The sequence below is a fragment of the Selaginella moellendorffii genome, unplaced genomic scaffold (genome assembly GCF_000143415.4).
Source record: "Selaginella moellendorffii unplaced genomic scaffold, v1.0 SELMOscaffold_105, whole genome shotgun sequence".
Lineage (NCBI taxonomy): Eukaryota > Viridiplantae > Streptophyta > Lycopodiopsida > Selaginellales > Selaginellaceae > Selaginella > Selaginella moellendorffii.
The window spans coordinates 297556-322486 of NW_003314366.1; the positions used below are offsets into that span (position 1 = coordinate 297556).

A 24931-nucleotide genomic window follows, 5' to 3' on the forward strand; every position below is an offset into this window, starting at 1 on the left:
CCCCTTAAGACTTAGGGGCTTATTAGCCCCGAGAATGGCCATTCATCTTTGTCATACTAGTGGTCTAACAATATTATCACAGTCTTGTCTTTTAAAGCTAGGCCATTGAGTGATCTTAGATACATTCTTTAGCATTTTTAAGATGTCTGCAAACATGGGAACAACCTTCCCCAATATCCCTTTTACAGTCCTTACCAAGTCCTTTTTTTGTCCATAGCGATGTTTGCCAACACTACCACTGGGTCAAGGCATATAGGTTTGACTACTAAGTCTTACTATCCTTTGGGACTTCCTCACCATGTGACTGTATTTTTGGTCATTGTAAACTCATGAGTTTGGACTTATTAAGTCTTACTATCCTTTGGGATTTCCTCACCACGTGACCGTATTTTTGGTCATTGTAAACTCATGAGTTTGGACTTCCCGGGAAGTCACCCAACCTAGTACTATTCAAACCTTACTATCCTTTGGGACTTTCTCACCACGTGACCGTATTTTTGGTCATTGTAAACTCATGAGTTTGGAGCCTAGTACTATTCAAACCCAAGGACGCTTAACCCCAACTATTATAAAACTCTTAACCAATTAGAAAAGAGGGTGCACTTTTATTCATGGGCCCTTTCCCTCTATATTTGAACTCCATAGACCGTCTCTTGAGTCGTTCCCTTTAGTTGCTTACAATCCACTATGCTTCCCTGCAAGTTCACACCCTCACGAATGAAAGTTGAGAGCTATAGCTCTCTTGAGAGCCTCGCTCTTTTGACACCCTACCCCTTAGGTCGAGCCCAGAAAGAATAAATTGAACTTGCCAGATGTCAATCAACATAGCCAACCAACAGAGTTGGACCCAAGACTCGCTCTGATACCAAGTGTAAGCTATTGAGTTTGGAGTTCCCGAGAGGTCACCCAACCCAGTACTATTCAAACCCAAGGACGCTTAACCCCAACTATAACCAATTGAAAAAAGGGGTGCATTCTTATTTATGGGCCCTTTCCCTCTATATTTGAACCCCATGGACCGTCTCTCGAGTCATTCCCTTTGGTTGCTTACAGTCATTACACCAAATAACTATTCCTCTTCTTTTCCATAATCTAGGACTTTAGGACAATATTTCGGAACATCGTGGCCCTCATAGGTACTCTCCCCCTTTGGGTGTTCTAGCCATAGGGCTAGAGTGAAGTTTCATTGAGCCACACTAAGTATCCAAGTAGATAGTGCCACCCACACTTGGACTAGGAGCATCGACCATTCGATCTCCCAGAGGAACTAGAGCCAGCTCTTGAACACTTTACCAAGTTACCCCACTTGTCAGTCCGTATTCATTTTAGCTTTGGACTCCTCAGTGAATATATCATCACCCAACACATGGGTATAGCCTTCCTGGGTCATATTAGCCTTTCCTATCTAAATTAGTTCCATTGGAGTCTAACCCTCACACTCTCCTTACTATACTCTACTATACTTTTGGAACCATCCCCACACCCCCCCCCCCCCTCTCTCTTGTAAGCAACTAAATTTTTCATTCTATTTTAATCACTTAACCACACCTTCAACCATTTGGAGGAGTCTTAAGTCCTATTCCAAACTTGGGGGCTTATTAGCCCCGAGAATGGCCATTCATCTTTGTCATACTGATAGTCTAAGAACATTATCACAGTCTTGTCTCTTAAAGACTAGGCCATTGAGATCCACTCTTTAGCATCTTTAAGATGCTTGCAAACATGGGAACAACCTTCCCTAATATCTTTAAGATGCTTGCAAACATGGGAACAACCTTCCCCAATATCCCTTTTCCTTTTTTTGTCCATAGCTATGTTTGCCAACACTACCATTGGGTCAAGGTCTATAGGCCCGATTACTAAGTCCTACTATCCTTTGGGACTTCCTCACCACGTGACCGTATTTTTGGTCATTATAAGCTCACCCAACCTAGTACTATTCAAACCCAAGGACACTTAACCCCAACTATCCCAAAACCCTTAACCAATTGGAAAAGAGGGTGCACTTTTATTCATAGGCCATTTCCCTTTATATTTGAACCCCATAGATCGTCTTTCGAGTCATTCCTTTTGGTTGCTTACAGTCATTACACCAAATAACTACTCCTCTTCCTTTCCATAATTTAGGACTTTGGGACAACATTTTGGAACACCGTGGCCCTACACGAGCCTCATGGTGTAAGCCACAAATTTTTCCTTTCCAATTTGCCAGCTTACCTCGTCTATCCATCCAACACTGCCTTGGCTTTTGCTAAGTTCCCTTGCCAAGGTTTTCGCCTATGGTACCAGCCCCTACTTGGTTTCAGCTACTCACTGCACGAGCAACGGAGTGTTAGCCATCCTTCCACGGATTCCCAAATCACTCTCAATCCCCCTCCCCGGGTTAGACTGGACTTAAGGTTCGGCTACACTCCCCGTAAGCACAAGCAGCCAAGCACACCAAGCTTCCAGGTTCTTAACATCCCTTGGTACCACAAGACTTGATCATGGGACCCTCTAAATCCCAAGTCTTGAGTGCAACACTTGCTTCGGGACGCCGGGGCGAAACACCGTGGCCTAGCGGCCCGGTATGGGTACCTCTCGCCCCCCACTTCCATCCCGAAGGAAGGCCCAAGCCCCTAGGAAGGGCGAGGACCAATGAGCCGCGTGGTACTCAAGTGGGGCACCACTCCACATGAGCCGGGAGCACCGCAATCGGTTTCCCTTTCGGGAGTGGGAGCTGCTCTTGAGCACTTCCTTGGATGGCCCCTCCGGCACCAGCCAAGTCCATGCTCACTCCCACCCAAGGCCCCTCGGTCCCAGTCTCAACCTCAAGTCGGTTTGGAAGCCCAACTGGAGAGTCCCTTCAAAACTGGTTCCTGGACCTCACTATCCCTACTATACTTTTGGAACCCCCTGCAGCCCCCCCCCCCCTGGGAGACGCACGCTTTGGGCTTTCACCCCTTGACCCGTATTAGTATTTGGACTTAGTCTCTGGCTCGATCTCGGACCCGATTTCGGATCCGACTTCGGATTCGGGTTCGGACTCGATCACGGACTCGATCTCGGACCCGATCTTGGACCCGACCTCGGACTCGACCTCGGACTCTATCTCGAACTCGGTCCTAGAGTCGGTCTTGGACTCGATCCTCGACTTGGTCCCATCCGATGAACTCTTTGTCATTTCGGTCAAGCTTTTGGGGATCCTTTAGCCTACGACATCTCGGGGAGTCGGTTCCTTACAACTCCACCACCCATAGAAGAAGTTCGATGCCCACATCGAACGTCTCGTTTTATCCTACGACTTGTTGACCATGTCTCCGGGGGCATCCCCCCACTTAGCGGTGTGCCTAAGTTAGCCTCCCCGGCCAAGAGCCCATGACAACGGAATATAGGTGTCCCTATACTCCTCACCTCACCACGCCCTAGTATAGGGTCGGGACTTGAACCCAGCCTTGCTTTACTAGGGGGTTAGGACTCGAACCCAACCTCCGTAGAATACGTCTACGGATTCGACATCCCCGCGGGGAGTCGGGTGTAGTGCCCTACGCCTGGTCGACCTATCCAACCCATGCTAACTAGCTTACCTTTGGCGCGCCTTCGGGTCCCAACATATTGCACTTGCTCAACTTTGCAAATTGATATTTTTAATTGAATTTTGCATAAGTACATAGAGTTCTGCCTTGTAGAAATTCCTCCACTAGTTCTCGAGCGTTTGCTAGGTTCTCCTCCGGTTCCCATGTTGCTTCGCAGTGTGGAAATCCTTTCCACTTCACATGGAACTCTCTCACCTCGCGTCCTTGTCGCTTGCTCTTGCGCGCATTGAGGATGGCCTCGACTTCGTATTCCTCTTCCCCTTGGATAACCTCAAGTAAAGGTCTCACTTGGTCCTTGCGAAGCGGATCCTCAAAGTACGGCTTGAGTAAGTTCACGTGGAACACTGGGTGCATCTTCCCCATCTCTCGAGGAAGTCGGAGTCGGTAAGCCACTTTACCGATTCGTGCCTCAATTTCATAAGGCCCCGCGAACCTGCTTAAGGAACTCAAGATCAATTCATTTACAGGAATACATGCATCTTTACCTTTGGGTCAACTTTCGGCTGATCCCACTTGGTAGTCTGAGGTTCTTGGTGTTCAGCCACACCTTCTCCCTAGCTTGGAACTCCACATCCCGACGCTTTTGGTTCGCGTACTTAGTTTGCCTTTGTTGAGCCCGTTCCAAGGAATCCCTCACTAGATTCCAAATGTTGAGTCTTTCCGCCGTGAATGCCTCCACTGCGGGTAACTCTCCATGATACTCGGCCACGCCGAGTTCCACAGGACCTTCAATAGCTCGCCCATTGATGACTTCCCATGGACTCACCCCGATACTCTAATGTGGTGAGTTGTTATAACACATTTCCTCAAGTCCCAAATGACTTACCCAATCGGTCTGGTCTCCCGAGACATAGCATCGCAAATAATCCTCCAGCTGCCTATTCACCCTTTCCGTTTGTCCGTCTGTCAAGAAGTGTTAGTGCCAACAACTTGACTCAATACCCCATACCTGTCTGTGGGTGATAGGCTGTGCTGAATTTCAACTTGGTGCGATACTGTTCCAGGAGAGTCATCCAGAACCTACTGGTGAAGATCTTATCTCGATCTGAGATGATCTCTTCCGGTCTTCCCCGCACTCGAACCACTTGTTCGAAGAACAGCTTTGCCACACCTTCCGCATCCACCTCTGTTGTGGTGGGTATGAAGTGTGCCATTTTCAAAAATCGGTCCACCACCACGAATATCGCATCAAATCCCTCACTTGGGGGGAGTCCCGTGATGAAGTCCATCGTAAGACATTTCCACGGGCGATCTAGAATTGGGATGCTTTGCAACAAGCCCCCACTAGCCTTGGTCACGGCTTTTACCTGCTGACATGTTGGACATGTCTTTACATAGTCTTGGACGTCCTTAGCCATATCTGGCCAATGGTACTTCCTTTTGAGTAAGCCCATCGTCTTGGGCACTCCACCGTGTCCCGCAAGAGGTCCGTCATGACACTCTTCTAAGGCCACCTTCCTTAGTTCCCCTTCTGGAACATACACCCTCGTTTGCTTGTAATAAATGAGTCCGTTGCGTTCTGCATAGCCCGTTTTCTCTTCCGTTGGCAGCTCACCTCTCTGGTGAGCTTCCCGCGCCTCTAGATTCCTCAGCAACACTTCCTGTGCTAGACCATCATTCTCATATGCTGTCCGCACATCGTCCCAGAAGGTTGCTGTTGCGCTGGATATTGCCAACTTCAAGCTCGCTTTTCGACTTAGCGCATCCGCCACGATGTTGCTCTTCCCAGGCTTGTACAGAATTTCGCAATCAAACTCGGCCAAGGCATTGGCCCACCGACCTTGTTTCCCTCTTAGGTCGGGCTGTGACAAGAAGTGTTTCGTTGCCACATTGTCCGTGTAAACCTTGAAGTGTCTCCCAAGGTAGTGTCGCCACTCCTTGAGTGCCTTGACCACCGCAAACAATTCCTTCTCATGGGCAGGCCACTTCCGTTGAGCCTTGTCCAGCTTCTTCGAGAAGAACGCTACCGAATGGTTGTCTTGCTTCAGAACTGCGCCCAACGCAAAGTCCGAAGCATCCGTTTCTACCTCAAAGTCCTTACCAAAGTCTGGCAATGCCAATACGGGAGCCTTCCTCAACTTCCCTTTGAGGTGGACGAATGCCGCCTCGCATTCTGCTGTCCATACCATCTTCCTTTTTCCTGTTTGGTCTGTTAAGGGCAGGGCTACTCTCGAATAGTGTCTGATAAACTTTCGATAGTAGTTGCATAGCCCCAGGAACGCCCTCAACTCATGTACATTCGATGGTCGCTCCCATTCCTGGATCGCTTGGACCTTCTCCGGGTCCACCTTGAGCCCGTCCTGGCCCACCACATGTAAACTCCTGAGTTTGGACTTCCCGGGAGGTCACCCAGCCCAGTACTATTCAAACCCAAGGACGCTTAACTCCAAAATATCCCAAGACCCTTAACCGATTGGAAAAGGGGGTGCACTCTTATTCATGGGCCCTTTCCCTCTATATTTGAACCCCATGGATTGTCTCTCAAGTCGTTCCCTTTGGTTGCTTACACCACATGCCCGAGAAACTTTACCTCTTGTTGAGCAAAGTCACATTTGCTCTCTTTAGCATACAGTTTGTGTTCCCTTAGTTTCTCAAACACCTTCGCCAAGTGTTTGGCATGCTCCTCTAGCGTCTCGCTATAGATCAGGATGTCGTCAATATAGACGACCACGAAGTGATCCAGATAGGGTACAAAGATGTGGTTCATCAACGCCGAAAACGTTGCCGGCGCATTGCACAGCCCAAAGGGCATCACTAGAAACTCAAAGCTCCCATACCTTGTTCGACAAGTTGTCTTCTCGACATCTTCCTCAGCTACCCTGATCTGGTAGTATCCTGACCTTAGGTCAATCCTCGAGAAGTATTTTGCCTTTCCCAACCTATCGAACAGGTCCTCAATCCTTGGCAAACGGTACTTGTTCTTCTTGGTATACTTGTTGAGCAACCGGTAATCTATGCACATGCGCATAGATCCATCTTTCTTTTTCACAAATAATACCGGCGCCCCATACGGCAACTTGCTCAACCTAACATACCCTTTGTCCACCAACTCCTCTAGTTGGCACTTGAGCTCCTTGAGTTCCTTTTCGTTCAAACGATAGGGTGGACGAACCACCACCTCAGCGCCCTCGACCAGCTCAATCTTATGTTCTATCGGTCGTGCGGGGGGCAACCCCGCCGGTAGCTCCTCCGGCATGGTATCCTGGAATTGGTCCAACACTCGCTGGATCACTAAAGGCACTTCTTCCGTTCTTGTCTTTTTGTCACTCTTCACCGAGAGTAAGCACAAAAAGGCTGCCTTAGTTCCTTTAGTGAGTTGTCCTCTCGTGGACACCAGGTTTAAGTAAGATTCTTTGGCCTTGCTTTGCCCTACCTTTACATCCTGGGCTTCCACCCTAGATCTTCTTCCTTGGGCATTCGCCAGTACCACAAGGTTCCTACCTTGTCCATGTAGGGCTACCACGAACCGATTGAACCAATCCATTCCGAAGATCACGTCAAATCCCGCCATGTCCAACACGGTGAAATCCATGTCTACCTTCCAAGTCCCCACTTCGACTCTCGCTTATCGAAGTACCTCATCGGTGCTTTGGCTACCTTGAACAAACTCTATAGTCCTTGGTTCGCCTAGCCGCTGCACCGTTAGTCCGGCTTGCCGGACTATGTCTGCAGCCACAAAATTATCCGAAGCACCCGTGTCAATAAGGATCTTAACAAAGCTACCTCCGAGCTTCCCTCGGAGGGCTAGTAGATGTCGCGAACGACTCTCTACCAAAGTTGCTCGTGTAATGAGTAACTTTGAGTTAGGGACTGGATCACATACCTCATTTTGGACTTCACCCGACTTGATGGCCATATTGGCTCTGGCCTTCTTCGGGTAGGGACATTCCCTCGAAAAGTGTCCCGCTTCACCGCAGTTGTAGCATACGTTGTTTCCCACGCTGCTATATGACTTGACCTTCTTATCCGTGGGTTTGTCTCTTTTCGCTTGACTCCCCCACGTACTTGCTCGCTGGCCACCGGATCTGCCTTTCCGGAACCCCGAGGACTCATTCTTAGAGAAACTCTTCTTGAATTTCCCTCTGCTAAACATTCCCTTCGGTTTGGCCCCTTTGTGAAACGTGGATCCCGACCCCGTCGTGTTCCCCTTTCGCAGGTTATCGTTGAAATGCACCTTGATGGCCGCATCCAACGCTTCCTTGTAGTTGGTCGGGTTCCAGCGCATCACCTCACCGCGAGCCCAGGTTTGCAAACCTGATATAAAGGCATGGAACGCATCCATATCCCCCATGTCCGTGACAAGTATCCTCTTTGCCATGAACCCATTCACATATTCCTGGATGGTTCCAGTCTGCTTCAGCCTACTCAGCTCATCTCTCAGATGCAGAGTGGCATTCGGAGGAACGTATGTCGCGCGGATCCTCGCCTTCATCATGTCCCAGGTGGCCACCGGTCCTTCGTTGGCCTCCGTTGTTCTCCACCAAGACTTGGCATTATCTGCCAAGTATGGTTTTGCACATGGGACCTTCTCCGAGCTCGGTAACCGTAACGCTCGGAAGTAGTCCTCCATATCGTAAAACCAATCCTCCACAACCTTATAGTCGTTCACTCCCTTGAACACCGGTGGGGGCTTTGGTTTGTACTTGGGAACTGCCTGAAGGACTGATTCCACTTCGGTCTGTTCGACCTTGTCTGGTTTTGCCTCAGTCCCTGCCGAAGGGTCTGCACCTTCTGCGCTGCCTTCATCCGCAGTCTTTCGCTTTTTCTTCCGCTTCTCGTCACGCTTTAACTTGCGTACGAGAGTCTCCAGCAGGGCATTGGTCTGTGCCAACTGTCCTTCTAGCACGTCCAATCGAGCCTTGGATGACCGAACCTCGCCACCGGACTCCTGTTTGGAAGTTTCCTCACTAGAGTCCTCCTCATGCAAGGATTCCTCATCCATAGCCTCTTGTTCAATCGGAGGCTCCAGCTCCGGCAGAGGTTCCGTCTCCGCCTGGGTTCGCTTACGCCCTGCCCTTGCCATCTCCCAGCAATCCGCCTCTATCCTTCGCTAGAACTGAGATAAAGGCTCCGATACCAAATTGTAAGCCACAAATTTTTCCTTTCCAATTTGCCAGCTTACCTCGTCTATCCATCCAACACTGCCTTGGCTTTTGCTAAGTTCCCTTGCCAAGGTTTTCGCCTATGGTACCAGCCCCTACTTGGTTTCAGCTACTCACTGCACGAGCAACGGAGTGTTAGCCATCCTTCCACGGATTCCCAAATCACTCTCAATCCCCCTCCCCGGGTTAGACTGGACTTAAGGTTCGGCTACACTCCCCGCAAGCACAAGCAGCCAAGCACACCAAGCTTCCAGGTTCCTAACATCCCTTGGTACCACAAGACTTGATCATGGGACCCTCTAAATCCCAAGTCTTGAGTGCAACACTTGCTTCGGGACGCCGGGGCGAAACACCGTGGCCTAGCGGCCTGGTATGGGTACCTCTCGCCCCCCACTTCCATCCCGAAGGAAGGCCCAAGCCCCTAGGAAGGGCGAGGACCAATGAGCCGCATGGTACTCAAGTGGGGCACCACTCCACATGAGTCGGGAGCACCGCAATTGGTTTCCCTTTCGGGAGTGGGAGCTGCTCTTGAGCACTTCCTTGGATGGCCCCTCCGGCACCAGCCAAGTCCATGCTCACTCCCACCCAAGGCCCCTCGGTCCCAGTCTCAACCTCAAGTCGGTTTGGAAGCCCAACTGGAGAGTCCCTTCAAAACTGGTTCCTGGACCTCACTATCCCTACTATACTTTTGGAACCCCCTGCAGCCCCCCCCCCCTGGGAGACGCACGCTTTGGGCTTTCACCCCTTGACCCGTATTAGTATTTGGACTTAGTCTCTGGCTCGATCTCGGACCCGATTTCGGATCCGACTTCGGATTCGGGTTCGGACTCGATCACGGACTCGATCTCGGACCCGATCTTGGACCCGACCTCGGACTCGACCTCGGACTCTATCTCGAACTCGGTCCTAGAGTCCATCTTGGACTCGATCCTCGACTTGGTCCCATCCGATGAACTCTTTGTCATTTCGGTCAAGCTTTTGGGGATCCTTTAGCCTACAACATCTCGGGGAGTCGGTTCCTTACACATGGGTACTCTCCCCACCTTCCACCTTTGGGTGTTCTAGCTATGGGGCTAGAGTGAAATTTCGTTAAGTCACACTAAGTATCCAAGTAAATAGTGCCACCCACGCTTGGACTAGGAGCATTGACCATTTGATCTCCCGGAGGAACTAGAGCTGGCTTTTGAACACTTTACTAAGTTACCCCACTTGTCAATCCGTATTCATTTTAGCCTTAGACTCCTCAATGAATATATCATCACCCAACACATGGGTATAACCTTCCTAGGTCACGCTGGCCTTTTCTAGCCAAACTGGCTCCACTGGGGTCCAACCCCCACACTCTCCCTACTATACTTTTGGAACCCCCTTGTAAGCCACAAATTTTTCCTTTCCAATTTGCCAGCTTACCTCGACTATCCGACCAACTCTGCCTTGGCTTGTGCTAAGTTCCCTTGCCAAGGTTCTCGCCTATGGTACCAGCTCCTACTTGGTCCTACTTGATTTCAGCTACTCACTGCACAAGCAGCGGAGTGTTAGCCATCCATCTACGGATTCCCAAATCTCTCCCAATCCCCCTCCCTGGGTTAGACTGGACTTAAGGTTCGGCTACACTCCCCGCAGGCACAAGCAGCCAAGCACACCAAGCCTCCAGATTCCTAACACCCCAAGGTACCACAAGACTTGATCATAGGACCCTCTAAATCCCAAGCCTTGGGTGCAGCACTTGCTTCGGGACGTCGGGGCGAAACACCATGGCCTAACGGCCCGGCATGGGTACCTCTACCCCCCCACTTCCATCCCGAAGGGAAGGCCCAAGCCCCTAGGAAGGGCGAGGACCAATGAGCCACAAGGTACTCAAGTGGGGCACCACTCCACTTGAGCTAGGAGCACCGCAGTCGGTTTCCCTTTCGGGAGTGGGAGCTGCTCTTGAGCACTTCCCTGGGTGGCCCCTCCGGCACCACTCAGGCCCATGCTCACTCCCACCCAAGGCCCCTCGGCCCCAGTCTCAACCTCAAGTCAGTTTGGAAGCACCACTAGAGAGTTCCTTCAAGACTGGTTCCTGGACCTCACTATCCCTACTATACTTTTGGAACCCCCTGCAGCCCCCCCCCCGGGAGACGCATGCTTTGGGCTTTCACCCCTTGACCCGTATTAGTATTTGGACTTAGTCTCTGGCTCGATCTCGGACCTGATTTCGGATCCGACTTCGGATTTGGTCTCGGACTCGATCTCGGACCCGATCTCGGACCCGACCTCGGACTCGACCTCGGACTCGGTCTCGGACCCAATTTCGGATCTCGGACTCCATCTCGAACTCGGTCTCGAACTCGGACTCGAACTCGGTCCCCAAGTCGGTCTCGGACTCGATTCCGGACTCTATCTCGAACTCGGTCCTAGAGTCGGTCTTGGACTCGATCCTCGACTTGGTCCCATCCGATGAACTCTTTGTCATTTCGGTCAAGCTTTTGGGGATCCTTTAGCCTACGACATCTCGGGGAGTCGGTTCCTTACACCCCTGCAGCACCACCCCCCCGCGGGATGATCGCTTGGCTTTCACCCAATAGCCTATATTAGTATTTGGACTTGGACTCGGACTCGGTCTCAGTCTCGGTCTTGGTCTCAATTCCATCTCGGACTCTATCTCGGGTCCATCTCGGACTCCATCTCCGGTTCATATCAGACTCCATCTCGGACTCCATCTCGATTCCATCTCAGACTCCATCTCAAACTCCATCTCGGGTCCATCTCGGACTCCATCTTGGGTCCATCTCAGACTCCATCTCGAGTCCATCTCAAACTCCATCTCAGACTCCATCTCAGGTCCATCTTGAACTCCATCTCGGACTCTATTTTGGGTCCATCTTGGACTCTATCTCAGGTTCATCTCAAACTCCATCTTAGGTCTATCTCGAACTCCATCTCGGACTCCATCTCAAACCCCATTTTGGGTCCGTCTTGTGTTCCTTTTCTAGAGACTCACTTATTACTTGCTTCATACTCGTTCCTTGAGCACTTCATTGAGAGTTCCACTGCCACTCTCAACTTTTCAAGTTGGAGCTTTTAGTCCAAATGTGTTATGCTAGTTTGGCTTTTGCTTTGGCCACTACCACGTGGCACCCTTTTGGCTCCACTTTGGGGCTTAGAGATTTATGCCTCACACTTCCCTGGGAACGATCGCTTTGGGCTTTCACCCCTTGACTTGTATTAGTATTCAGACTTAGACTTAATTTCGAACTCAATCTCGGACTCAATCTCGGACTCAGTCTCGGTCTCAGTCATGATCTCAGTCTTGGCCTTAGCCTTGGTCTTGGCCTCAATCTTGGACACAGTCTCGGTCTTAGTCTCGGCCTCAATCTTGGACCCGATCTCTATTTCCATCTTGGACTCAACCTCGGGCTCCATCTTGGACTTTATTTTGAACTTCTTTTCAGACTCCTTTTTAAACTTCATTTTAGATTCAATTCTGACACTTCCATGTGTCATGACACTTGAAATTCCACTCTAGTTTCAACTTTTCAAGTCGGAGTTTTTTATCTAAACGTGTTACATTCATTGAACTTCCACTTTTAACCACTGCTGTGTAGCAGCTCCACTTTGGGGCTTGAGATTTGTGTCTCATAGTTTAATAATAATACTCTCAAAAAAATTTCAAATTAAACTTCAATGTAATACATTTATATTCTCTTAAAATATAAATATTGAGAAAAAATTATTTTTAATGTTTTCTTTTTTAAATCTATTATTAATAACTCCACATTTATCAAAAATTAATAACTTCATACAGCAATTTTAGCTGTATATTTTTCAATGTCTTAGCATAGCAAATTAAATTAATATACTTTAACAGATGTTTCCTCAAACTTCTTCTCAATAGATTAAAGCATATCTCTAGGAATATCCTGTCCTCACAAATAAGTTTCCCTGCCGAAGATTCCAGTCAGCTGACCGAATGTCCTAGTGCATATTCCTATCTCTACAGTGAAGGCGGCCATTTTGTGCTTTAGCCCCCGGGACGAGGGCTTGGAGTGCAGTGCAAGATAAGCACGCGCCTTGCTAGGTCACTAGTCTGCTCGCCTCCAACGGGATCGTCCCTCGCCGGCCGTGCCTCCCATCGCCACTGCTGCCTCTCCTCTCATTCCCTTGGCGGCCGGCAGGGCGACTTCGCGATTGAGAGGTATGGCATGGATTCGTGGCTTGGAATCTAGAATTTCACTCGTGCCCGTGGCAGATCCACGCAATTTGGAAGCTAAAGATCTTGGAAGCTAATCTAGAATGGCCGTGACCTTGAATGCTCCGGTCATCAATGCTGCTTCCAACGCCCAGGGCTTGGCCGCTCTAAACCAGGACCTCGCGCTTGGCTGCTCCAACACTGCGTTGGGAATCGCGAAAGCTGGGATCCTTAAGAGTAAGCTACTTGGAGCTCGCCCTTGCACTGGATTCTCGTCTCGACACCTCTCCCCGGCTAGGCTGCCTGTGAAATGCGGCTCCAGCTTCTACAGCGATGGAAACTTGGCGGATGATTCTATCCAGGACGATGAAAACTATATCAACTCCACTGTTTTGGAAGCTGGTAAGCTGTTTTGCAATAGCTTCTCTTACATCGATTCATGGAGATTTCTTTCCTTGTGTCTTCTTTAGTGGAGGTGAAGAGTGGAGCTGACGGTTTCATGATCACAATGCGAGATGGGCGTCACATAAGATGCGAGCACAACAATGCTGATGGTGGTCACTTACCAGACTACGCACCACAGCCGGCAATTGTGCTCAAGATGGACGACGATAGTAACCTTCTTCTTCCAATAATCGTTTGTAAGTCACGCCATCTTTGAGTTTCAACAGCTGTCTAACGCTTTTTCTTGCGACTTGGTTTCCTTGCAGTGGAGTTACCCTGTGCAATGCTCATGGAAGCTGTGCGAAACATTCAAGTTGTAAGTTTCGCATTTTCCTTTTGATGGAAAACTATACCGTGTTTGTTACAGGCCAGACCAACAGTATACAATGTGATGAAAGATATGATTGAGCTGATGGGATATCAAGTACGTGAATGTTTCTGCTGGTTTTTTCTGCTTGTTCTGGATTGACAGCGACGTGGTGCAGCCCAAGCTTGTGCGCATCACAAAACGGGTACACGAAGCTTATTTTGCAAGACTGTATCTTGCAAAGGTATTTTCAAGGTCACTTGTATAATCTATCGATGATGATGTTGCTTTTCGTTTGTTTCTTTTTGCAGGATGAGAATGGAACTCAGAAGATTTGCAGTCTCGACGTGCGTCCTTCGGATGCTATAAATCTTGCAGTTCGTTGCCAGGTAAAAATCAAATTTTCAATGCAGGCAACAGAAAATAAAAATATCTTCTCTCTTCTCAGGTTCCGATTCAAGTGAACAAGCAACTTGCCTATTGCGATGGTGTTCGCATCGTCAAGGAAGCCATGAGGCTGCCACTAAAAGGTTTCAAGGGACTATCATTGGACAGGTAACGCTCGCGAGTTTTCCCGGTAGCAAAGCAGCTGATTAGTTTCTCTCCCCTAGGCCGGAATCTGGAACATGTACAGAGGCGGAAGAGTTCGTCCTGGTCCGTAGCATGATGGTTGCAGCTGTGGAGGAGCGCTACAACGATGCAGCGCGCCTGAGAGACCAGCTCAGCAAGTTCCGTTCGTCCAAGAAGCGCCAGCAAGAGGTACGAGATGGACTTGCGATTTTGTTTTGGTGATGGACATGCACTGGTCTGGGTCTGGCAGGCGTAAAGCGTTCATGGTGGACGATTGTACATAAAACTAAAAGCAGCACTCTCTGTACAAAAGTAAGCACAGGTAGATGTACATAGAACACTACTGGAGAAAGCGGTAAGTTGAGAGCCTCCCTTTCTCTCTTTTCTCTCTCGCTCTCGCTCTCCCTCTCCCCACCATAGTCACCGATTGTTTCAATTTTTCTCACTGTTCGAAGACAATGAAAAAGTTGATCAAAAGATAGAAGAGGTCTTTATCAAACAAACCACATATCAAACGTTCACACAACTTCAGCAAAGGGTTCTCACCACCATCTGCGACATTGATTCCATCCCCAAGCACAAGCACTGTAGCATGGTCGATAGACATAGTTGTAGCAGGGCTGGGTCACGTACTGTGTGACATACCGCGTTACATACTGCGGTACGTACTGAGTTACGTACCGGGTGATGTACTGTGGTACATACCGGGTTACGTAACGGTTGATGTACTGTGGTACATACTTGGTTATGTACTGTGGCACATATCGCGTTATGTACTCCTTCACTCGGATCACCTTGGGGGGCTGGTTCTTTAAGCGCTTGATTTCCTCCTCCAAGCACCACACTCGATTCTGACACTCTTTCAGCTTAGTTCTGTCCCCTTCTCGCCCTTTCTCGCACTTCTCCAGTCTGATGGAGTCATCCCAGAGAGAGTTAGGAAGTGGATCCAGGAGAGAAACACCAGCACTTACTTGACTTCGACTTTCTTCTTATCCTCCTTGGCGTGATTCTTCTCCTCCCTGCACTTGTTGAGGTCGACAGTGAGCTTCTCGCAATCGCACTTCTTCTTCCCGCCCTCGATGCAGTCGATAAGGCGCGCGTTCAGCTTGGCGTTCTCGGCCTCTAAGCGGCTCTTGGTGGAAACCAAGCCGTCGTGTTGAGCGACATGGTCCCAGTACTTGCTCAAGTTGTCCCTTAGATCATTCCTGTCCTGAGGCATCATAACATATACATTACCAGCAAATGCCGCCCGGTCCAAAGTCTGGAGCATGTCTTGCTTGCTTGGTGGAGCCATCCTCCAGAAACAAATCACACCCGATCACAGCGAAAACAGGGTGACCCAGATCTGCCCCTAGCGTTGCTTTAAGGCCGTGAAAGTCACATCGAAGACTAAGTCGTTCATGACTGCCCTACAATAATCACGTCGTCCAAGCCTGCACTGCAACAGTCAAGACCTCCAAGCATGTTCCAGGATGCTGCTGCAACAATCTTGGGTTGTATGCCCAAAAATTTTGCCCGGAAACCTTTGTTAGAGTTCTCCTACCTAAGAAATTTAAAACAATTACTAATTTGCAGTGTCCCTTGAAAATTCCAAGCATTCTCCTTGCGTGCCAGCCACCACAAACCAAAGATAATAGAAATTAGATTATTAAATCATAACAATATAATTAGAGTACAGAAGTATATTTTATTTTAAAATTTAATGAAATAATATTAAATATAAAAAATATCATGTAAAGTATTATAATATATGGCTAGAAATCTATTAATAAACAAAACACCAACATGTTTCTTTTTGTAGTGGGGTGCTGGTTTTCCTCCTTTTACAGATCGTTGTGAAAATGGCTGAAAGTGAGTAAACTTACTGTACAGAATCGCACAAAACATTCCTGATCTCTCCTTTCAGATTCTCTACCACTTTCTGGTTGGATGAGGTATGCTTTAAACTGTGAGAACTTGATTGATAACTTCGATCAAAACATGGGGTTTGTATGTATTCATCCATTCGTTGTTTACAAAGTTTCCCAGTGCCCACCAAAAAAACGGATTATAGTAAATGATTTCTTGAGCCATTCGTTTGTTGAACTCATCCAGGTCTTCTGCCACTGAGCCTTCTGTCACTGCCCTAGGCTTCACCAATCTACCTGCCGCCCCTCATGTTGGAACCTTAACGTGATCCTCGAAGTATTGATTGGCAGCACTAGTTTACACTTTGAATCCCTGTCAATGGCACGGGACTTTTTGTTTGACTGACGCACAGTTAGATGCCTATAGTCAATGGTCAATGAATTATCGGTCTTTGATTGGTGAAGTTCTACGCGGTTGTTCGTATCAACAAAGAACCATCACAAAATTCTGCTGATTTCTCTGTAGTTTCTTCGAGGGCATTGAAGCTGCCAATGAGATCTTACCAAAGAAATTGCTGTTCATTGTCACCAAACAAGAAAACCTTGCTTTTGGCAATTGTACATTAGCCAGTCATTGTTTGCAACTTATATTACATTTGAGAGTGAGAATAGCGGTTTATCATGGCCTTGAGACCAGATTTTGTTGTGTGCCGGTTTTCTTTCCTTTGCTACGCTCTTCCCTCTTTTCCCTTATTATGGATTCTTCCGGGCGATCCTCCTGAAATGGCTGGAGATTTTTTTAATGCTTCAAACGTTAACACTTTGCTTGAAACCGGTGCTGGTTTTGAATCCATTGTCTTCATGGTGCTAGTCGATTGGAAGGGCCTGGCAGCAGCAGCAGCATGGAGAAACAGGAGGAGCATGCCCAAGATCACAACCACATGAACCATTCTTGATCTCTCCAAGATCACAGGAAATCTGGCTAGAAATTGCCTACCTGACAACCTTCGAGTGACTGAGAGAAAACATCCATGAGGTTTTTATAGATCAGTGGATACAAGACTGCCTTGGCAGGGACAAGCTTGGTGCCAGTCACACACGGCAGACGTCGCGTAGATCATCTTCGGCGAAAAAGAGGCCCACGACACACTTTCTGATCCCGATCGCGTCCACAGCTTGACAGGATCCTCTCCGCGGTTATGAGACGCCTGGACGAACTTCCTGACCGTGGGAAGTTTCGGTTCACTTTCAATGCGGGACTTAATTTCTGTTATGATGCAGTTCATATCGATTACTAGGAACCACCTAAGAACATAGATCATTTAACAAAAGTACAAATTTGCACGCAGGCAGGCGAGAGCGGATCTGCAGCTAGCGGCAGCTAGCGGCAGCTAGATCTAGAGATCGAGAGGAAGAAATCGAGCTGGGACTTACTTGAATTGGCGCTCCCCGCAGCCCTTGTGCTCGATCTAAAACCTTCTCTTCGCTTTTGCAGCACCGTTAGAGCTACAGTCAATGTTTGAATGTGGGTCAGGCCAATGTTAAGAGTTTTGCGTTTAGGTAGCTGCAACATATCTCTCTCTCTCTCTCTCTCTCTCACACACACACATACACACACACACATCTTTCCATGACCTGTGAATTCGTCGTCTCCATCAGGCCGGTTCTAAATTGTGAGATCTAGCTGAAGAACTTTGATCGAGGCGTGGGGCAATTACGTGAATGTCATTTCACTTTGAATGCCTATCAATGGCCCGGGACTTTTCCGTTTGTCAGATTTGAGTCAATGCTCGTGCAAGTATAACAGTGTCTATGGTTAATGGTCATTGAACTAGAGGTCTCTTTTTTTATGGAAAAGTTCTATCAACAAAAACCCATCATCTGGGCCTTGAAGCTGTCAATGAGATCTCACGATATATTCACCGGAAGCTCCAACTGCTCTTCATTCTTTCACCCTTGGGACACACATTTTCACAAACAAGCACAGTGGAATCTTCCACTGCTGGGTCCAACTCTGAAAGTTCCTCTGCCGTGCCTACAACGTCGTAGTTTTGTTGGGCAGCCCTCGAAATACCCCGTGCCTCCAGGGAAGGAGGCAATTCTAACAAGAGCTCCTTAGGCCGGATGCGTTCCGTCACCACATTAGTGAGTGCTAAATCAGAGTCATACCATCGCCCTGTCAGACGCAACGAGCGCAACAACAAAAGCACCACCCACAATGACTTGGCTGTCCGTCACAGTCGAATGGTGGCACCCACTCCCAATCCAGTGAGCACATATGTAAACGAGTAACAAGATGATAACAGTTTCTCACCTGGATTGGGTCTCAACCTTCTCCTCAGGGCTATATTCTCCTTTATTTCAACTTGTTTGATGTCCTCCACAATATCGAAGTCATATATATTGAAGAGCTCAAGGGTAAGATCCAGGAGAAGCCACAAAATATTGTGAGGTGCCTCACTGATGCATTCGTCTTTGATTAAGTTCTACGTTTAAAAACTACTGCCAATTGCTCAGGCTCGATCGCTGCAGTCACCCAGAGGGTTAGGGATGAAAGGAAGGGAGAGCAGTTGTTTCTTTCCGTTGCTAGTCCTAGTGAAATATTTTCCTAATGCTCGCGAATCTGGACGAAACAGGTTTAGGGTAGAAATACGCCTACATGGTCGGATTGCGACTGTGCTGTGACTGGCATGACCAGACACTTACAGCAGCAACTTTTGTTTCACACACATACCGTGCCCAGTATTTATGTTATAACTTGGGGGAAGTGGCATTTGAGATGGACTATGTTTCGCCCTGATTTGATACTATGTTTTTGTGACCCCGAACAGCAATCGCTTTCATGAGATCTCATTGATGTCCAGGATGCGGTTTCGATTTCAATCTTGCAGAGGATCGCCCGCGTCCATCAAATCTAATTCATTGACCATTGACCATAGACATTGACCACGAGCATTGGTCTCTGCTCCAGTGGCCCGTCCCTAGAAGTGTTCTCTTAACCACTTTAGCTCAAGCTCTTTTTCATCTGTCAAGAAATGTTAGCATCTTCTCAAATCACCGCCACCTCTCCATCTCTAATGCGCCGAAAATACTGCCAAGTTTAAAAGCAAAGGACCATGTGCTTTTTAGTTCTTATGTGCTGTTTTTCTTTCCTTTGTTACCGGTGGTGTTCTTCCTTCTTTTTTGATTCTTCCTGACAATCCTACTGAAATGGCTGAAGATTTTCCTAATACTCTAGCGTCCCTTGACAATGATGCTGGTACACTGGAAGGGCAGCAGTGGGAAACAGAAGGAGCACAACTGCATGAATCCCTGATCTCTCCAGAAAACTTTCTAGTAACTGAGAGAAAGCTAGGAGCAGAAATCTTTAGTGGAGCTTGCTACAAATTCCCTCGAGTTGATCGATCCAAAGCTTGAGGTTTTACAGATCTGCTTTGGCACCCACCCTGGACAAGAAGAGGGGAGTTTCGTTTCACCTTCAGTGCTTTGAATCTGGCTGGACTTTCCTTTGAGTTGTACTTCCAATAATTCAATATCAGTCAATGTGTGTTTTATATCTTAAGCATAGTGACGATCTTTACCCTTACGCTGATTCACCAAGCCTGCATGGTCGGATTCTGTGGCTGCCATGGCCAGACACTTACACACAGCAACTTTTCTTTCACAAACATACGGTGCCCAGTATTTTTGTTATAACTTGAGAAAAGTGACGGCGCATTTGAGATGGAAAGGTGGCGGTGTTTTGATACTAACATTTCTTGACATTTTGCATGAGCTGAAGTCGAATTTGGTCTTCTCGGGACGGGCCACTGGAGCCCGACAAAAGGACGAGCGCTGCGTCGCTCAGCAAAGACTGTTGTATTGTCTGGCCGGAGGAGGACGGACGGAACTCTTTCTCTTTGATTCTACTTGGGTGTCACCTCTCCCTTTTCCCGATCGCGAATGCGGGGGTCACACGCAAGCAGCAGATGCTCACGACATTCACAGGTTTTCCCCACCAGGTTTTGTAGCTTTGCTCGCTGTCGGCTTCCACGGATCGTGATCACTGTACTCGAAACGATTTCCGTGATCATCCTCTCAGGATGGCTGCTGCTGCCAATCTGCCAAAATCAACTTACTTTGAGAGCGAAGTCTTGAGGTGGTTTTGTGTGGCTCGGCCAGAAAGAAAGGTGAGCTTGTTCTGAGAGCTATAGCATCATGGCAGCTATGGCCGACGAAGACTGCTTGCGTGGTAGCTTTCATCTTGGCAGTGACAGTAGCAGGACCATCAAGCCGTGGTCGACCAGGAAATCGTCGTCCAAACCATCGTCTCCGTGGCTCAGTCCTTTGCGGCAGCGCCAGTTGATCCAGCCGGTGTCGAGCACTCGCGTCTGGGACGTAGAGTTCCCGAGATCATCGTCATCACCATCGAGGCGGCAAAGCCAGGATCCCAGGAGCAGGGAGAGAGTGAAGCTGCGGCGATCGCTCTCGCTCTTGGAACGCCCAACGCCGCCACCGCAGCCGTGTAGCTCCGTCCGCCGCAGCCTGTGGAGCGGCGAGAGCAAGCACGCCCTCCAGATGCGACTAGGAGTCTACCTGGATGCTATGCCCGAGGAGCCCATCATCGCGTCCAGCAGCGCTAGCGATTTGGAAGAAGATCTTCTTCTTCGTCATGGCGACTGCAAGGACGATGATGATCGTGGCGAGAAGAAGCAAAGCCCATCCAGCAGCAGCGATCAGGAGGCGGCCTCATCCATCTTCTCGTCCAAGAAATCCTCGTCCTTCTCCTCCACCAGCGATGGCGGCACAGCCACCTCCTCCAATCGTGCTCAAGAACGCGAAGAAGTGGAAGAACAAGGTGGGTTCCTGGATTACACGCTTGTGCGCGGCCAGCTCGTTCTTCCGGAGGTAGACGATGGCGACAAGGAAGAGGACAATCGGCCGCCATGGCCAGCATCGCCATTGCCGCCGGTCCAGGCTATGGCGGACAGATACCCGGCCTGGGCATTGATGCGATCTCTCACGGAGAAGAAGAAGAAGACGATGATCCACGAGGAGGATAGTGAGCGTCGCCGCCACGTCGCCAGGAGATTGCTCTTCACATCCAGCCCTAGCGAGCAGCAGCCACGACCCTCGTCGCGCTTCTTCTCCCCAAGCCCTAGGAAGGAGAGGAGCGATGGTGGCGGTGGCGATCTTCTCAAGGCTCTCTTGGACGCGCTGCCTAGAGCGCTGATCCGGAAGAGGAGTAGCAGCGGCGGCAGCAGTAGCGCTGGCAGCAACAGCGGCAACAGTTCTTCCTCGGCACACCTGCATTGCGCGATCCGGCACGACCACCATAGCTACACGTATCTCGTGGATGGATCCGAGGAGCGCCTCGTCGCGCGAGTGCCCAGGCCTCGGGAGCAGCACGATCGAGGAGAGAAAGAGGACGAGCAGCCACAAGGTCAAGAGGAAGAGGTGTGTTCTTTCTTCTCGTGGAAGCGTAGCTCCTCTAGGGCGAAGGCACGATCTTCGTGGAGGCCGGCATGGGCGTCGCCCAGCGCTGGAGATTCCAGGCCGCAAGAGTCCTCGGAGCTGGTGGCAAACATGAGATTGCGAAGGAGCCCTTCATCGATCGCGGAGCTCCAGTTTGTTCTAAGCGATGTTTGCGAGAGATCGTTGGCGCTGGAGCAGCGCCAAGGTGACCAGTCCATTGATCATCGTCTCAGCTTCTCATCGTGGCAGAGCAGCAGCCTCTCCTCGGCGAGCTCCTCGTCCAATCCATCCAAGAGCTCTACCAGGATCACGAAGAAGAAGAGCTTGTCACACAACTCCAGCCCGACCAGGGGGAAGATCGCCGACGATGACGACCAAGAGCTGGACATTCTTCGCGAGGTCTGGAAGCAAATGGAGGCCGATGAGAGATCTCGAGCCGCCAAGAAGAGGATGAATCCATTGCAAGAGCTCGCAGCCATCGTCGTCACTCTTCCAGGCCTAGCGACTAATCACCATCACCTCAAGAGCTCCTCGCATTCCAGGAATCCCAGCGTGGAGTCTCTTCCAGATCATGGATTCGCGGCCATGAGCGTGACGGCCGTTCTTCCCGTTGGCGAGCATGGGCTCCCTGATCGTCCAAACAGCGATGGTGGTGACCGTGATAGCAGCAGTAGTGGTGGTGCCGGTGGTCCGAGTTCTTTGATCCAGCGGTGGAGGAGGGGAAAATGCGATTGTGGAGGCTGGGATCTGGGATGCGCGCTTCACACTCTTGGAAGAAACCCGGACGCTAGAAGCCCGCTATCCAGCAAACTAGACATCTCCCTCCAGGTGAGAGTTTTTCACGGGTTTTGGTTTGTTCTTGACAAAGTTCTTGTTGATCCAACTTAGATCCAAGGTGGGCGGGGGCAAATCGATCGAGATTGCTTCGAGCTGGTGGGATTGAGCAACGGTCTCTTCTCGGTCAAATTCAAGGAGCCATTGTCGGCGCTGCAAGCGTTCGCTACAGCGGTGGCGATTATCCACGCGAGCCGGGTCAACACTGGCCAGGACCTCTGGTCGGCGGGGTCAAACATTTCGATGCTCTCTCGATGCCCTCCTCTCGAGGAACTGTGAAAACAAATGCTAGGATCTGTCAACGATAGTCAAACTTTAAGGCATATCTTAGCATGTCCTAAGGATATTCTCTAGACTATTAGGGCTCTAAGGGTCAACGGTAGTCAAAACTTTGGTCGTTGTTTTGGTCAACTGCGTTGGTGGGAGCGAGAGGACTTTCTTCTTCCCCTCGCATGCCACCGACGCGCACTCCAATGATCGATTCGAAGAGAAAGCTTTTCTACCGTAGAAATTTTTTAGCTACCTTCTAAGCTTGGAATCAATGGAAGGCTCTGGCTTCGCGATCATCGCCGGCAGGAACCCTTGTTGAGCAAGGAGAGGCATGGCGGCAGCGCTGTGGAGCTCCATAGCTCCGGCGAGATCGCGCCCAATTGCTCGATCCTGCGCTACCCAAGAGGAATCCTCCTCTGCGACGGTGAGTGTGAGAGAGCGTTCCAGATCCGCGAGCCTAGGGCCGCACACCGGCAGAGATTTGTCCGTGAAGAAGCCGGAGTGGCTCCGGCAGCGCGCGGCGCAGGGCGATCGCTACTCGGAGCTCAAGGAATCGCTAGGCGCGCTCAAGCTCCACACGGTCTGCGAGGAGGCGCGCTGCCCAAACATTGGCGAGGTGGGCTGCCAGCAGCTGCCCAGTCCGGGCATTTTCTTCTCATCGATTGGATTTGGTTGGATCTTTGTTCTTGGCAGTGCTGGAATGGTGGGAGTGGCGATGGCGCGCATGGAATTGGGACTGCCACGATCATGCTGCTGGGAGACACTTGTACGAGAGGATGTAGATTTTGCGCGGTTGCGACGAGCAGAAATCCAGCTCCTCCGGATCCATTGGAGCCCGAGAACACTGCCAAGGCTATCGCCAGTTGGGGGTAAGAGATCGATCGAGCAGTTTTTCTCCTGTCGTTCTTGGTGATGGAAAACTCTTTTCTTTGCTTTCCCAGTGTAGGATATATTGTTCTCACCAGCGTTGATCGCGATGATATGCCCGACGGCGGCAGCGGCCATTTTGCTCGGACTGTAAGAACGCTCAAGGTATCAAAAGAAAGTTTGTTTTTGCTTGGAGAAAGACAAGACCTCTTGTTTTGTTCTTCCAGGAACTTAAGCCCGAGATTCTGGTAGAATGCTTGGTTTCGGATTTTCGAGGCGATCCGGAGGCCGTGACAACGGTGGCTACTTGCGGTCTGGACGTTTTCGCTCACAACATCGAGACTGTGAAGCGGCTGCAAAGAATAGTTCGTGATCCAAGAGCCGGGTAAGAAAACGAAAACTCCATACCTTTTTTCCGTTCTTTCTTACTGGATCCATGAGCGCGGGCATTGTTGATGCAGGTATGAGCAGAGCTTGGGAGTGTTGAAACTCGCCAAGGCATCGAAAGATGGCCTCATTACAAAGTCGTCGATCATGCTAGGGCTTGGCGAGAAGGATGACGAGATCAAACAAGCTCTGGACGATCTCAAAGCTGCGGGAGTTGACATCGTTACCTTTGGCCAGTACTTACAAGTAAGTGATAGCAATGAAGTGACGAGTATGCTTGTTTACCTTAGCTTACGAACGATCTTCCCGACAGCCAACTCCTGTGCACCTCACGGTGAAAGAGTACATAACTCCGGAGAAGTTCGACTTCTGGAAAGAATACGGGGAGTCAGTCGTCGGGTTTCGATACGTCGCAAGTGGTCCACTGGTTAGTACTCTTCCTCTCCCACATAATTGCAAACTTTAAGAAAATGTTCTTACCATTTGCAGGTCCGATCGTCGTACCGAGCCGGAGAGTTCTTCGTGGAGAGCATGATTCGCAGCTCTCGTGAAGGATCAAAGAAGTAGGCTGTAGACTTAGCGGCCAATTTTTTGTTCCAAAAACTCCTTTTGTCTCACAGTGGTGGAGAATCTACGCGAAGAATAAAAGCTGCATGTTTCCCGGAAGTTAAAGACGTGTTGTTCAAAGAGCATGCAGTACCTGGTAATCGGCCATGGAGAGATTCGTCACCTCGCCTTCTATTTCCAGGCTCCACACAAATCGCCCATGGCGGACCGGCCTTTCGTCCTTCTATTCGCGTCTCCTGCTTCCTCTCCAGCGCCGTCGTCGCCTTCTCCTTTACTCTTGCTGCTTCGCTCGTCCTCTTTCCCTTTTGATACGCCCATTGCTGGATCGTGTCGGTGTTCTTGCTCCAAATCCCATTACGCTGCATGGTCGGCTCGCGCATTGCCATGTTCGAGCCTCATCACTTGGTCGTGAAGCGAGCATGCATCGCTGAGAATGCAGCGTAATGGCGGTCCCGGGCTGGTTGGAGGCGTTCCTGGCAGGCAACTACTTCGCTCATTGCCGCAGCCATGTCTCGAGCAAGAATGAGAGAAACCAC

At 49.6% G+C, this 24931-nt stretch overlaps 4 protein-coding genes across 4 annotated transcripts; 3 read left to right on the top strand and 1 right to left on the bottom strand.

Moving 5' to 3' along the window:
- The first annotated feature begins 12661 nt into the window (after positions 1 to 12661).
- Positions 12662 to 14650, top strand: LOC9647990 (bifunctional nuclease 1). Its single transcript, XM_024663978.1, has 10 exons — positions 12662 to 12854; positions 12909 to 13250; positions 13319 to 13489; positions 13559 to 13608; positions 13660 to 13716; positions 13778 to 13843; positions 13911 to 13988; positions 14048 to 14154; positions 14211 to 14358; positions 14420 to 14650. The coding sequence occupies exons 2-10, from the start codon at positions 12953 to 12955 to the stop codon at positions 14423 to 14425; spliced, it is 981 nt and encodes a 326-aa protein (XP_024519746.1). The 5' UTR covers positions 12662 to 12854; positions 12909 to 12952; the 3' UTR covers positions 14426 to 14650.
- Positions 14597 to 15575, bottom strand: LOC9647654. Its single transcript, XM_002990171.2, has 2 exons — positions 15141 to 15575; positions 14597 to 15078 (listed from the first exon to the last, which is right to left on the bottom strand). The coding sequence occupies exons 1-2, from the start codon at positions 15461 to 15463 to the stop codon at positions 14712 to 14714; spliced, it is 690 nt and encodes a 229-aa protein (XP_002990217.1). The 5' UTR covers positions 15464 to 15575; the 3' UTR covers positions 14597 to 14711.
- A 4021-nt stretch (positions 15576 to 19596) lies between these two features.
- LOC112342306 lies at positions 19597 to 22645 on the top strand. The gene is made up of 2 exons (XM_024663915.1): positions 19597 to 22298; positions 22359 to 22645. The coding sequence occupies exons 1-2, from the start codon at positions 20214 to 20216 to the stop codon at positions 22581 to 22583; spliced, it is 2310 nt and encodes a 769-aa protein (XP_024519683.1). The 5' UTR covers positions 19597 to 20213; the 3' UTR covers positions 22584 to 22645.
- A 49-nt stretch (positions 22646 to 22694) lies between these two features.
- LOC9647992 (lipoyl synthase, chloroplastic) lies at positions 22695 to 24500 on the top strand. The gene is made up of 7 exons (XM_024663916.1): positions 22695 to 23190; positions 23268 to 23443; positions 23516 to 23606; positions 23669 to 23826; positions 23903 to 24074; positions 24142 to 24255; positions 24318 to 24500. The coding sequence occupies exons 1-7, from the start codon at positions 22906 to 22908 to the stop codon at positions 24393 to 24395; spliced, it is 1074 nt and encodes a 357-aa protein (XP_024519684.1). The 5' UTR covers positions 22695 to 22905; the 3' UTR covers positions 24396 to 24500.
- The last annotated feature ends 431 nt before the right edge of the window (positions 24501 to 24931 follow it).

Coding starts and splice junctions, on each gene's coding strand:
- LOC9647990 (XM_024663978.1), top strand. CDS start 12,953: ATGGCCGTGACCTTGAATGCTCCGGTCATCAATGCTGCTTCCAACGCC. Junction 13,251..13,318: donor CTCCACTGTTTTGGAAGCTG/GTAAGCTGTTTT, acceptor TGTCTTCTTTAG/TGGAGGTGAAGAGTGGAGCT. Junction 13,717..13,777: donor TTGAGCTGATGGGATATCAA/GTACGTGAATGT, acceptor GACGTGGTGCAG/CCCAAGCTTGTGCGCATCAC.
- LOC9647654 (XM_002990171.2), bottom strand. CDS start 15,463: ATGGCTCCACCAAGCAAGCAAGACATGCTCCAGACTTTGGACCGGGCG. Junction 15,079..15,140: donor AAGAAGAAAGTCGAAGTCAA/GTAAGTGCTGGT, acceptor TGACTCCATCAG/ACTGGAGAAGTGCGAGAAAG.
- LOC112342306 (XM_024663915.1), top strand. CDS start 20,214: ATGGCAGCTATGGCCGACGAAGACTGCTTGCGTGGTAGCTTTCATCTT. Junction 22,299..22,358: donor AACTAGACATCTCCCTCCAG/GTGAGAGTTTTT, acceptor GATCCAACTTAG/ATCCAAGGTGGGCGGGGGCA.
- LOC9647992 (XM_024663916.1), top strand. CDS start 22,906: ATGGCGGCAGCGCTGTGGAGCTCCATAGCTCCGGCGAGATCGCGCCCA. Junction 23,191..23,267: donor GCTGCCCAAACATTGGCGAG/GTGGGCTGCCAG, acceptor TGTTCTTGGCAG/TGCTGGAATGGTGGGAGTGG. Junction 23,827..23,902: donor GTTCGTGATCCAAGAGCCGG/GTAAGAAAACGA, acceptor TTGTTGATGCAG/GTATGAGCAGAGCTTGGGAG.